Below are 14260 nucleotides of genomic sequence, written 5' to 3' on the forward strand. Positions count from 1 at the left end.
ATTAGGAAGACCGCCTAGGCACATCAAATTTTTTTTAAATTGTATCTATTTGGTTCCTTTTTGTATTTTTATTTTGTGTGTGCAATAAAGAATTAATAATAAAATGCAAAACATTAAAATAACTCGCTTTGCCTGGGGGGTAGGTTTTGGACAAAGCGGGTAGTACTGAAAACATTATATTAATCAACTTGAACTACTATTAAGAACTTAAAATAATAGTTTGGTTTTATTTATACCGATAACTCACTCTTTCGCTTTTTCGGTGTTTTCACAAATTGTTGAAGGCTTTATTTTTATGGTTTTTCTTTCTTGCGTCTATCGCTATCTTGTGTTTATTTCATTCATTCTCTCTTTGTTTTTTTTGAATAGAAGTTCTTGCCAGTATGTGGAATTTTCTTTTGTACAACAGGCTACATATCTCATCACTGATACTTTCATTTACTTCAAAGAAAACTCTCTACAAATGATATATTTATATATATATATATAGTATAAATAAATTTTCTACATTTTGAAGAGTTCTCCCGGCACTTTACCATAAGCTTCATACAGCCTTTATTGACGAGCATAAAATGCTAACTTAATTAATACCATAATCGAAGTGCCACTAGTGTACCTAATAATTATTATTGTATCATTTCCATGGCCTTCTTGGTCTTCAGCATCAGTGTGACGTGACGTGAAGTGAAAAAACCCATTTATCTTTTTAAAAGAGCATGCTCAAGTTTCATTACAAAATACTCAAATCACTATAGGTGTGCACATTATATTTGAAGAGTCCCCTTCATTTTTCCAGAATCCCTTTTCACCAAATAAAATGGGACCATCATATATAAAAAAAAAGAATCCCCTGAACACCCGTAATCAGAATTTATCATTCTGATTTTTTCAAAGAAAAAGTCCGGCTCTGATTACTGACCTTACAAGTGGTTACATCTCTAGTCGTTCGAGCTTCGAAATCAAGACTGACATCGCTTCACATGTGCGTGATGGATTTGTAGAGAATAGGTACCAAATCAAGGTTAAGTTAGTTCGTTTTCAAAGTAAGCAAGCTCACTCGAGTGAGCTTCGATATCAAGCTAGCATTATTCAGAATAGCCCTGTGCAGAAGTTTTTATGAATAAAAATCTATTGTACTCACAATTTGAGGTATTTTGTATTTACACTCGGACAAGTGTTTTAGGATCTCAATGTAAACTCAAGGAACCATCAACTTGAGATTCCTCTCAGATTTAAGTAGAGCCGCGAGACCTTTTTTCGGATCAGTGGGCTTAGCGCATGAACATATCTGTCGCCGGAATTAGGTTCTGCTTCAAAAAAATGTCGGTCTTTAAGTGCTTACCCTATGCCATCAAATTTTTTGTATTGGAATACAGTAGGTAGCCTTCGTGATAATTATTTTGTTAGTGCAAATCTGTCAAATTATATGGATGTCTACCAACCGGTCGTTGCTTTCATAGAAATCGTTAAATTTGTCAGTAACAGTTGTATCTCTAATAAATACTATACTCAAAACAGTTTTTGTATGATTATTGCAGAGAAGTTCGCAACTGCCGGAGTAAAATGGAGTGTAGGTTTTTGATTGCCTTTTTTAATAGTAATAATTGACTTACCAAGCAGATGGCCCATCTGATGGTAGGTGGAAGCCATCGCCTATAAACAGACAAGCACTTAGTATACATACAGAGAACACATCCTACAAATTGCATCCGTCAACCGTCAAGGCTTATTACGGATTACCTATGCCTCAGGTAATCCGTAATAAGCCTCAAGTGCCTGAAGGTAATAGCACTGGCAACTACGACCGTAAGACCGGAACACAGCGTTACAACAATACTGCTTAGCGACAGAAACAACCATACGCCGACTATACACCGACCAACGAGGGCGAAGACGCTGGAGCCCACTAGTAGATATGACTGAATGATAGATCCTTGTTTCTGCCTGCAACTTCTTTTGTGTGAACTTCAGAAAAGAGTTCAGAGAAAAGTAAAAAAATACAGCAATAGATGTACTTATACAATTGTCAGAAATCTTTCGGTCAGCCTGACCTACGCGTAAGCTCACTTTAAGGCCACCAAAAAGTTTGAGTCTACGTGGTACTGTACATTAATGAATACAGCGAGATAACATCCCTGCCTATTAATACAGAGCTTAAGGCAAACTCCATTCCGAATTTCTGTGAAATAGGCAAGTGAAATCGTCCACCTTTCCATCCAACATCAGTCATCCACCTGTACATCCAACATCAGTCATCCACCTGAAAATTTAGTTATTCCTGCGGGTACTTAAATATAGAGAGCGGTAGGGACAAGTGACCGTGAAAGCTATGTAAAGAAGTTAAACTGAATGCTTACAAAAACACATACCATGTACGACGGAAATGCTGGTCTACCGCTTTAGTTTTTTTTGTTATTTAGACTGACACAATATACTTACTTATCGCGAACAATATGATCCGCTCCGCTCCGGTAAGAATTTACGGTCTGTATCTACTGAATCAGCGTCCTTTTTTACGAACGAGGTAGTTCCATTTACAATAATAATATTTTTGAATCTGTGTTTGTTTTGATTTATACCCCATCTGTACCATATATTAGGTAGATACCTATACCTAATATATGCTTTATCCCTAACATAACTAATAATATAGAGATAACTTAAGTATAACTTATTTAGACATCTATTAGTAAAGTAGGTACCTAACGGTATTTAAACTCGATTCTTTGCCCTTGAAAACGTCTGTGGTATCCATGAAAATTCCTTCGCGCCAACTTAGCGATCTAATACATTCATAACATTCGGGAGACGGATTCCAGAGGCGCCGGGATATTTGTCCCTGTCCTCGCGCCATAAACTAGGACGTTGTATGCATACATATGAATCATTATTATTTAACGCCGCGTTCGTGTCTCAAGATGCAAACAAAAGATTAATTTTAGGTAGGTACCTACGTTTACTAATGTCCTAGAAAAATAAAAATTAACGATCCCCGATTCTTTCATTATATTTTAAATCTCAATAAATTGTACCTAACGAAAGCTTTTTCTAACCTAAAATTTTAATAAATTAAAAAAAACGAGTCCTTTGAAACTTTCGTTGAAAGCAACTTTAACATTTAGTAAATTTTATCGAATCATGTAAAACTGTTAACCATTTAGACAGAAATATAGTCTAGAATTTAATATCTTTTTTCCCTTTGAAGATATGCAATAGATTTTATCAATAGTTTTAAGGTCTTTCAAGCTTATATGAGCTGGGTTCAAAACACATCCGCCAACATGACATGACCGGTGTGCTTATTTCTTTATTTTTTTATTAGATGTGCCCTGCTTCGCCCGCGTAAATTACGGGAGCCTACTGCTATAACTTTAAATTTTTCAATCGTATTGGAAGTGTCAAATAAACAAACCTATGATATTAAGTACAGATGGTATTTCAGCATAATTGAACAAACGACTGAGGTGTGGGCGAATAATACATCTGTTCCTGCTCTTGGAGCTTTAATCACCCACTATTTGAAACCTTCAATCATTTTGACGGCCGATTGGCGCAGTGGGTAGCGACCCTGCTTTTGAGTCCAAGGCAGTGGGTTCGATTCCCACAACTGGAAAATGTTTTTGTGATGAACATGAATGCTTTTCAGTGTCTGGGTGTTTATCTGTATATTATAAGTATTTATGTATATTATTCATAACAATATTCATCAGTCGTCTTAGTACCCATAACACAAGCTAAGCTTACTTTGGGGCTAGATGGCGATGTGTGTATTGTCGTAGTATATATATTTACGTATTTTTACGTAAATATATATACTACGACAATCGCAATTGCCTTTCCCAAGGACCTTACTCCCGTTTTGCCTTATTTAAAATACTTTGAATTCCTTTAACAAATTACTGCATTAATATTTTGTGGCCTAACAGAAACACTACATATTAGTCGAAAGCGCTGGGTAAGCAACGTTTGTCCAAAGGAAGCAAATGGTTGGGTGCCCTTCTTAGTAAGTTTGAAAGATAATTTGATTTCCATCAATCTCAGCTCCTATCAATCACAAAGAATAGTAATCGTTAAAGGGAGAATCTAAATCGTATTGTAAGTTTATTCGTACGCTAACGGTGAACCAAGAAAATTCCGAACATGTTTTATTTATTTTTACTGACAGCACTTTATGTATTCAGTATCGTTAAGTCTGAAGCGAGGGGTTTAATGCTGTCCGCTGGGGAGTTCTGTCCTATATCTCCAATCATATTCATGAGATCTACACGAAATTTTTGCACAACTAAACTGATTGTATAGCCTATCCAGTACCAAAATAATTGAAATCAGTTCTCATTAGACGGAGTTATGGTGATAAATCGTCAAACACTTTCATCTCCTCTCCCAAAGGAACTGAACTGAATTTGGGGATAAAAAGTATCCTATATTCCAACCTCGTAGTATTATAACCTCCAATCGTGCGAAGTTTCATTTGAATTTATTCAGTAGTTTCAGCGTGATGCGCGGCCCAGATACACACAGAGAGACAAACAGACATGAACGAAAAAAATACAGTTTTGGTTTCAGTATCGGTTATAGCCTCCAAAAAACCTTTTAATATATATTCAATGTACAGAATTTGACCCGTTACAATTTAATTATAAGTATATAGATTGATTACTCTAGGTACTATTAATCTGTACATAGATACTATTTACCACAGTTTAGGTACAATACGGTGAGATTTCATCAGTTTTCCAGCAATTCATGTGCCATCCTGACGTTCACATTTATTTTAAGGGTTTCTCTATTAAAAGCAATATAACGCACAGCAAGAGGTTCATCAGTATGTATTTCAACTGTCAATAGTTTCAAGACGAAAAGCCTTCTAGGGAAGTCAACCTTAGAAGTTGGAAGAAAAAAAGAGAAATGGAATTTTATTTTCCTCTATCTATTTTGAGTTTTTTATATAACCCCCATTATATTGTTGGAAAAATAAATGGCGTACATTTGTCCTGCGAACCTCTTGCATAGTTATTAATTACCTTTGTTTGTAGAAGATTAGTTAAAGGCTAAAAATAAAAGAATAATATTCCGCCGTCGCATCCCATATATTGTATGAAAACAGAACAACATCTCATAATACAAAATAAAATTTGTACAACATAACCGTATGCTGCTGTAATTTATTACAACTTGAAGTTCATGGTTTCATCACAACGAATGCAACCTATCCTCTAAACTTAAAAATAGTGAAAGATGATGATGAAGATGAGAAATAGAAGCGCCACCAATGTACCGTAATAAGATGTTATACAGATGTTGCCCTCGACGATGACACGGGTGACTACAATATGCTGCTCGACGTTAATATATGATGCAAACAATACAACTTATCTAGCTAACTAGAAATTAAAAAGTAAGTATATCATCAGAACTTAATAAACTCCTTAACTTCTTTTGAACAATATTCAATAGACCGCGTTTCGCGCGGTGTGGTTAATATTCTTTCACGTAATGATAGATCTTATTACCTATTTTATAAGGCCCTTCGCCTTGAACAGGTCACGCATGAGCCCCTTGAGATAGCGAATCTCACGCTGAAGATCCGAGCACTTGTCACCGAGATCGGTGTGTCGCTTGCGCAAGTTTAGCTCCTCGCCGAGCAACACTTCGATCTCTGCCTTCTTCTTCTGGCGGTAGCGCGTGGCCGCGTTCTTATTCTGCTCCTTCTTGCGCGAGCGGCGGTCGTCCACGTTCCGGGAGTAAGGCTTGGGACGTCCGGACGGGATGCACCAGTCTTCGTCGGTGGACGACGAACGCGGCGAAGATGAGGGCGACGAGCGCGGGGACGAGTGCGGGGATGGGGACGCGCTGCGACCGGAGGGCTGCGGTGAGGCTAGTTGCGCGGCGCGGTGGCGGACCAGCTCCTCGAGAGCCTGCGAGTTGCAATCATAGTCCGGCGTGATGATGTTCCAGTTCTCCGTCTCCGGGAGCACGGGGACCAGCTGGAGCGTGGGCGCGAGGGGGGCGCATTGCGCTTGCTGCGCGTAGCTGAGCAGGAGCTGCGTGGCGGGGCCGGGCGGGCTCTGCGGCGGCGTGAGGTGGGTCAGCTCGACGGCGCCGTACACCGTCTCGAACTCGCGCAGCAGCACCTCGGTCGGCTGCGGCACCGTCTGCGGCGCGTAGGCAGCCGCTGGCGGCGCGACCGGCACTGGAGCGGGAGGCGCCTCCACGCGCTCGGACACTTGAGAGATGTTTTCGAAAATGGGAAGATCCACTTTCTCTTCTAACCAATTTTGAAATATGTTTTCTGTAAAGAATAGAGAATCTAATTAGTCATTTTCGTTATTCACGTAGGCCTATCATAGGCACTTATGAAGCTTTCATACATATAAGTTTACTTTATTGTGAGCTCCGTAACTTATAACTAAAGCTAGGATATTAGGTAGTAAGTGAAGATGCAGTCTAAGATGGTTGTGAGCTAACTTGTTAGGAGGCATGGCAGTAGTATAAAACCGCGGATCGGTCTATCTACGCGACATCCTACGGGAAAGATAAATCGCTTGGCAGCAAGTCTTTGTTGGTGGTAACAAGCCATGATGAAGGCCTCCCACCAGACCATACTGCCGGGAATCGAACCTGGGACCTCCCGCTTAAAATCACAGCGCTCACCGATGCGCCATGGAAGTCGTCGAATCCAAAGAATAAAATAAACGTCATAATGTAATGGAATCGAAATCGTCATCATCATCACCATCATCTTCGTTTTGTAAAGCGAACATAGACCTTTCCAAGAGCATAATAGAGCGTAAGAGCGTAACACCGCGTTATATCGTTACATAGCAGTTTTACCTTCTTAAGCTCAAATAATAAAATACATGACCGATAACACTATCAAGATAATTTACAAAAATAAATATAGTATTATCTCTGTGTTTTTTAATTGTTTTCATAATGAGATAAAATAAAATGATCACAATAACTTGTCGCAGGCCCCTTCAATTACGGAAAGTTTTAGTGATCGAGGGTCCTTAAAAATACATCAACTAAGTATTTTACATTATCAGACTGCATTGATTACCTTTATCATTAATTCGATCTAGAGAAGCTAATAAAGTATTTGATTTTGAGAACAATCGATAGGTAAAAGTTTGTAATAGTATCTTTTCCCCCATATCATTAAATAATAAATATACTAACTACACTACGACGACAATAAGCAGATTGCCGTATAGCCCCAAAGTAAAATTGTCTTGTTTTATGGGTACTAAGATGACTGATGAATATTTTCCAGTTGTAGGAATCGAACACACAGCCTTAGACTCAGAAGGTAGGATCACTGCCCATTGGCTCAATCGGCCGTCGTTTAACGTTGGAATAGTTACCTAATTTTTTTTTTTTTTCATTCTACTACAAGCTAGCCCTTGACTGCAATCTCACCTGGTGGTAATTGATAATGCAGTCTAAGATGGTAGCGGGCTAATTATGTTAGTATTAGTTAGTGGCTGTTATATTAAACCTGTACCTTTTATCTCTTTCTAAGCGACATAGTACCGGAACGATTAATCGATTGGTGCATATCTTTTTCGGTAAGGTGGTAACTAGCCACGGCCGAAACCTCCCACCAGAAAATGCTTTGCAAAGTGCTGTCGTTGGAATGTGACAAATAACTGCATAACCATTCTATCCTTACTCCACCCTTTTTAGTAAGTAGAGAACTGTTCGAATAATACCGATAATATTACTTTATTATGTTTTTGAACGAACCGGGGATAGCGCAGTGGGTAAGGCATGCACCTCTAAATTTTTTAAGTTAAGTTCGTTTTTAATATAAGCAATTAAATATAAGATGCTGAGGCCAATGATGAAGATTATGATGGTGATGATGAATTTTGCATCAAATCTAGTGCTACATAACATTTGCAATAGAAATCTAAACACCATATAAAGATCCCTAAAGAAGAGTTAACCCTATTGAGTTATACTACGAGATAAAAACAAATGCAAACACCAAACTAGTTACAACCGTTAAACGTGTCTAAGGAATATTATTTATTTTGCCATCGTCACGCACTTAATATTTGCTTTCGTATAATTATAAACGGAAGTAGGCAAATATTAGTTCAACGTACAACGTTAATTCGGCCTTACTATCACTGATACGAACTGATATTAAAAATGAAATAACTTATAGCTGCCATTACATATTTTTTTTAGAGCAATAACTTCTTAATTGTACGTTCGGGAGTTTCGAATCAAATTCATATGTGGACTAAAATAAAAATAAAACCGAGCCAGCGAGCAAATGAAAAATCTGGATAGGTAACAAGGAAAAAGTCCTGATTTATATGTATGGGAAAATCTAATCATGAAATCAATTAAAATACTTCAAGTTGCCCTCGGTATTGCCAGGAATATCTTAGTTTTTGAAATTAGTTTTTCCCGGATTTTCTCTTAGAGTAAAAGTGTATGCTCAGCATAGGGAGTCGTTGTTTCGGATAGACCGTAGCTGAAAATCTGAAATGGTTTCTTACAGCGTCATGGAGGTTGGGGGAAAGCGAAGCTCTTTAGGAAGTCACTCCAAGGCTGACAGTCTGGAGTCTGGAGTCGAAGGCAAAGACTTCAACCCTAAGGGCGCTTCTTGTAAAGCTCGAATCTCAATTTAGGGTGATGTTGATTTAGTTTGTGTTTGTCGGACTATGGCGTTTGATCCATGCGCTTCAGTGACCCTAGATACCTATAGACCTACGCCATGATGACGTTAGAAAAAGAGTAACTCCTCTGCGCCCGCGAAAACCCTGTACAGAGTTTTTCCCTATGAATCCCATTTGGAATTGTTATAATAAAGCCAGCATGTGGCGCGTAACACCCACCCATCCTGCTCTAGTGCGGACCGGCCTATAAACGATTGACGATTTATTAATTTTATAAATTACGAAATCGTCTTAACTACGTTGTTACGTGCATCAGTAATATCTAACAGTAAGACGTGCCCTCTGTATTAAAATAATACAACCTACGTTTTAGGAACCTGTAACAGCTCTTGTAAGTGAAATGCAGGCTTTTTTAAAAAAAAAAAGGTTTGACACTAAAGTATAAACAGTATCTCATGTTTCACGCAGTCAGCGATACCGCGGTAAATAACAAACTAATTATTATTAAACAATCGCGAAAGAACAATAAGTGTCATTAATTATTTGAGCCTCGTTATGGTAATTTGAAGCTGTAAAGTAACTCTATTATTTTTATAAATAGAGCAAAAGATTAATAATTAATATCGTAATTAAAGAAGAAAACGTTTTCTTTTGCCTTCACAATTGCCTTTTGTAACGGGTAATTATGTATCTACTTGAAAATTAGCAATCTAAAAAGTCGTAAGCAAAGTTATGGAAAATATTAATAAAATACATAAATCCTGTTAATAACTTTAACCGATGTTAGGGGCTCTCTCATGGAATTCTCTTAGGGGCCTCTTACGTTGAACGCATATAATGCAGATATATTCGAAATATCTACGCTGAGAAAATCGTACGGAGCATTTTCCAAATAAAAAAATTCTTCCTTTTAAATAATCATCAAAGTATCCCACTTAATACCATTATTTTATTAATGAGAGTGTTTTTAAATATTTATGTGGATGTTTATTTTCCAAAGCTATGCTAAGTAATGGACGGAATGGATTTGATTAGGTCCGGGGATTTGCACAGAACACTTTTTATCTCATTAACTTTTTATTCAGGAATTCCACTAGTTCGAATTCATTGCCATGAACTAGTACATTAACAACAAAGAATTCTCGATAAGTAACAATATTACACGCTTATTTATGAGACATTAAAATATATTGATCTAGATTTTCCTTATAATATGACAAACGCAATAAACCTTCGCTTATTGATGAATGTGATAAAATGTGGAACGATTTGTGCTACAATCGACGGGTATTTTTATTAACAATATTGACAATCTCGCTGCCCCACACACTACTATCAATTGAAAGTAATTGAGATACATTTCGTCTGGCGTTTGAATCAGTTTAAAAGGTTCTTCTTTCTCTCGTCTCTAAATAAGAAAGCGGATCGACTATTGACGGCGGAAACATTAAAATATATTTTTAACGTCAAAAATTAATAATCTAAATGTAGCTTGCTCTGTTGGTCTTCTTATGAGCATCTTCGACTACAGATCACAAGGTTTTGGTTTCGAATCCCGGGTCCTAGTTTTGTGGCATTATGATTAATTTTAATGATGTTGTAAAAATACGTTCAAAGATCTATCCACAGATTATGCGTCAATGTAGATTGATTTCAATCTTGGATTACGTAAACATTACAAATTTCGGAGGTTAGACTGCCTTGCAAGCCAGGAATGTTTGTGAAATCCACCGATAAGATCGTTTCATTTTTATTACTTAGCCCTGACAGAAAAAATGTGATGAAAATAATGCGATCATACCGCAAATACCTCGAATATCACTAGAGGCAGACTTCAATTGCGCTTTGACTGTAAGTATGATAACTACAGACTAATAAAGGCTTTTTGTATAAAGATACATTCAAGGTGTCAATTGAACGAGCCTTTTTAAGAATAAATTCGACTCGTCTTAGATGGATAGATAGATAGAATTACTTTATTGCAACACAACACAAAGACACAATACAAGAAAACAAAGACAGTGTATAGTGTTAAAGTGCCAAGGCGTCCTTATCACTTAAAGTTATGTATTAAAATAAATTAATGTATTAAAAAGTTACATTTGAAACCATTGTCGCGAATTAATAAATCGCTGCCACTGCTGGAGAAAGGCTTCCGCTATCATAGTTTACATAATCGTATTATCAAAATAGCGTTAAGGATTATCGCTATCTGGAATATTCAAAAGTTTATAAATGGGTCAATTCGTGGATCACGATGGTCATGATAACGCAGTAGTTCCCAAGGGCTCTTTTAACTTCAACTTATATTATTCCGCAGGACAGCAAGTATTATTAATCAATTATTATAAGCAGTGACATGTTTGAATGTGGATAAGGGTTGATCGATTCTAACAACCTAAGAGAGTAGGTTTTAAAAGGGACCAAATCTTTTCAGTACATACAAGCGACTAAAAAGCGAAGTGGTGTGCGATCCGTTAAGTGACCCATCGATAAACTTGCACAATCTGTAGAGTTCACCGAAGCTGGCCTCTGCTTTGTACATGCTAGATAAATAACAAATAATCATTCAACGACGCACAAAAAAAAATGTCGCATGTATAATGGACTCAACCTTTTCAAATTCATAAGACAAACTCTACCCAGTCTTAAGAAGCCGGTAAGGAATGAAGCAGTTGCTATTTTTCAAAAACAACCATTCATTTTTTAACTTTATATTGTCGTTTGCCGTGTTGGTGAGATATTTATGCATAATACTAAAAGGTCTATTTAATCCAGCAGTCACATTTAACTTTTTTGCATATGTGTTAGTAATAGAATTAAACGGTGAACATTTCTGTCTGTTTGCTGTAGCGGTAACAAGAATTTGATAAATCAACGGTCTTAACATAGGACTTAGAGATACTATGTCCTGTTCATTGCAATGATGGTGAAATTAGTCAATATACATCAATAACAACAATTGCTATAATAGCAATGTGATAATTAAAGTTTAACGTTAGTTAATAAGATTGGAATGACACCAATTCTTGGTATTAAAGGTTATTCTTTAGCGAAAACATTTTTGTAGAGCAACCAAGAACATGATATTATAATTCTACTTTAGTTGCAGTCAATTATTTATTAATAACTGTTTAATAAGTAAGTTACCAATTAACCTTAATTATTTATCGGAATCGCCAGCATACCTGTGGCTGACCCTAATTTGGGAAAATGTACATATCAGTGTTAATTCTACCTACGATATACGCATACTATATACGTTATGGTATACTATGACGTTTCTAGATGCTTCTTTTAAAAAAAAAACTTTACACGCCCAAAATATAGATGAGGCCATTTTTAGATGGTCACTTTTTAAGCAGCGGTTACCTTTTACCCTCTCGGGTCTCTAGATTGTTTTCTAATATCAATTCCAGTATGCGTATTCATAAAACGTCTGCTTCTTCTTGCAGTTATACCACGCTATGTGGAGTTGACACAATATAATATACTCTTCAAACGTGAAGACAGAGTGGTTGCTTTAATATATGGTTTGTATTTTTGGTATAAAAACTACCATATTGTATTTCAAACAGTTTGTTGCATGACCAAACGCAGTGCGTTGCACCAATTAATTTATTTTTATTCTACGATATGTAAGCCCTTGACGCTAAATCGCTTGACGGCTAGTCTTTGTTGGAAAGTTGGTAACTAGCTACGGCTAAAGCCTCCAGCCAGATCAGGCTATGCCGGGGTTAGAACCCCGGACCACTTATAAGATCAAAGCGCTGTAAAAGGGATAACTGAAAGTTGACGACGATAACATTTCAATTATCTTATTGGTGAAACCTACGGTATGCGATGCACAGTGAGACTTCACAGTTATGTTTGGGTATACGGGTTCAAGTAACGAATGAAAGTAAACAAGCACTTGCCGCGCCGCGGGCAGGTCACAAGCGATATCAATGTGTAGGAATGGAAACAAGTAAGTAGCCAATAAGTCGCTTTAATTGTTGGGCGAGTAGCTAACGAGGTCGGCATGTAGTTGTGAGCGAACTGGTTTATCAAAATAGTCGTGTAGCACACGCGTGGAAAGGTTCAGTTCCACGTTTTAATTGTTGCACACATACAAACAAACCGAGCGGACCTTACAAAAGATATAAATAAGACAGTTAAGTGTAAGTAGGACTCCCTGCGTGGATGGGTTCCGTATCATTACGGCACATATTACGGCCAATCGAAATTCTTATTTTGGTTTGGATAATACAAATCCCTATTTTTGTGGCAAAACTACGGTTAATTAATTCCATAGTCTACCCAAAAAGTCTTCTGAAGCCACAATGATGCACTTTTTTACACCGTTGAGATTTTTTTAATACTATTTAGATATACTGCCCAAACTTTACGCCTTTGTCGCGCCGTGACACGCCTTTAGGGTCATATTTTAGGGAAACTATTTTAATATTTTTAACAGAGTCGTGAAATAACCTAGAAAGTATTGGGAAAATTCACTTAGGAAGTCTTAGGGACTTTCTTGTTTCATTAAAAAAAAAAAAAAAATGAGTATAGTAGTTAATGTAAACATGTCATTTAACCCGTAAATTTAACATGTAACATTTAAAACCCATCTATGCCCTTTAAGATTTCCGCAATAAACAGTTGCCTATTACTTCCAATGTTATAGTTTAGGTACCTGCCTATGAAATCCACGTCAAAATCAGTCTGACCGTTTAGGACAGACAGACAAATATTTGGAACATTGGTTTTTTTTGTTAGAGTACCATATAAAGTTTCATATGCTTTCAGCAAATAACTGAACTAACTTAAATAAATACCGAATGACCTACCACAGTGCCAAATTGAAGATCGCTGGACCCTATAAATTTTAATGAAATGAAATTTGAAATGAAATGAAATTTATTTTATTTTTAATGATTATTCAGTGATCTTAGTATTCGTTAAATATATGAATTTATCAAACTATTCCCATGATTTGGCCTTGACTCTATGACAGACATTAAACTCATACTAAAATGTTTAGGTTTTTCTATTGTTAGGTAAGGAACCCAAAAAAGTAACCGTAAACCTTAGTTCTACTCGCAACTTGCATAACGCCATTTTGCTTATCTATGCTCCACGTGAAACCTGAATCTGCAAATTACGCATGGTTGTTTATGCATTGCTAAATAAGTTGAAGTTATGCGCTGTATAATACGACTATAGTAATTTTATATTATAAATGAATAAATTACAATAATAAAATCTATATAAACAACCTAATAATACCAGACTAGTTTGGTCTGCAGAACAAACAACAACATTAAAAGATTGTTTTTAGGGTTCTGTATCTCAACAAAAGGCAAAAATTGAAGGATCAATGCACTTTTTTGTCATAGGCCTATAGGAAAAAAAAGATACATGTCATACGAATCATCCCTCAACCTGGCAAATCAAAGACAAAATAGGGAATACGTATAAGTATTTCCTATTTTATCATATCCAGTTAACGGCAAATCTAAGTTTGTCGCAGATTTTTTGATCTCGTCACGTGTACATGGTATTGAATACTACGGAACCTTTTGCAGTCTAGCTTGTACTTCTTAGTAGTACAGTCTTGTCACATTGCTGAGTTTGTGATCAAA

The 14260-nt window shown here is 36.7% G+C and overlaps 1 protein-coding gene across 1 annotated transcript in view; it reads right to left on the reverse strand.

Annotated features, from left to right (window-relative positions):
* Positions 1-5069: 5069 nt before the first annotated feature.
* LOC120630221 (activating transcription factor of chaperone) overlaps positions 5070-14260 on the reverse strand; it is a 31508-nt gene continuing 22317 nt past the window's right edge. The window contains exon 5 of the mRNA XM_039899362.1: positions 5070-6292. Within this exon, the coding sequence (XP_039755296.1) occupies positions 5514-6292 (779 nt within the window). The 3' untranslated portion in view covers positions 5070-5513. The remainder of the gene's footprint in view (positions 6293-14260) is intronic.

The sequence above is a fragment of the Pararge aegeria genome, chromosome 16 (assembly GCF_905163445.1).
Source record: "Pararge aegeria chromosome 16, ilParAegt1.1, whole genome shotgun sequence".
Taxonomy (NCBI): Eukaryota; Metazoa; Arthropoda; class Insecta; order Lepidoptera; family Nymphalidae; genus Pararge; species Pararge aegeria.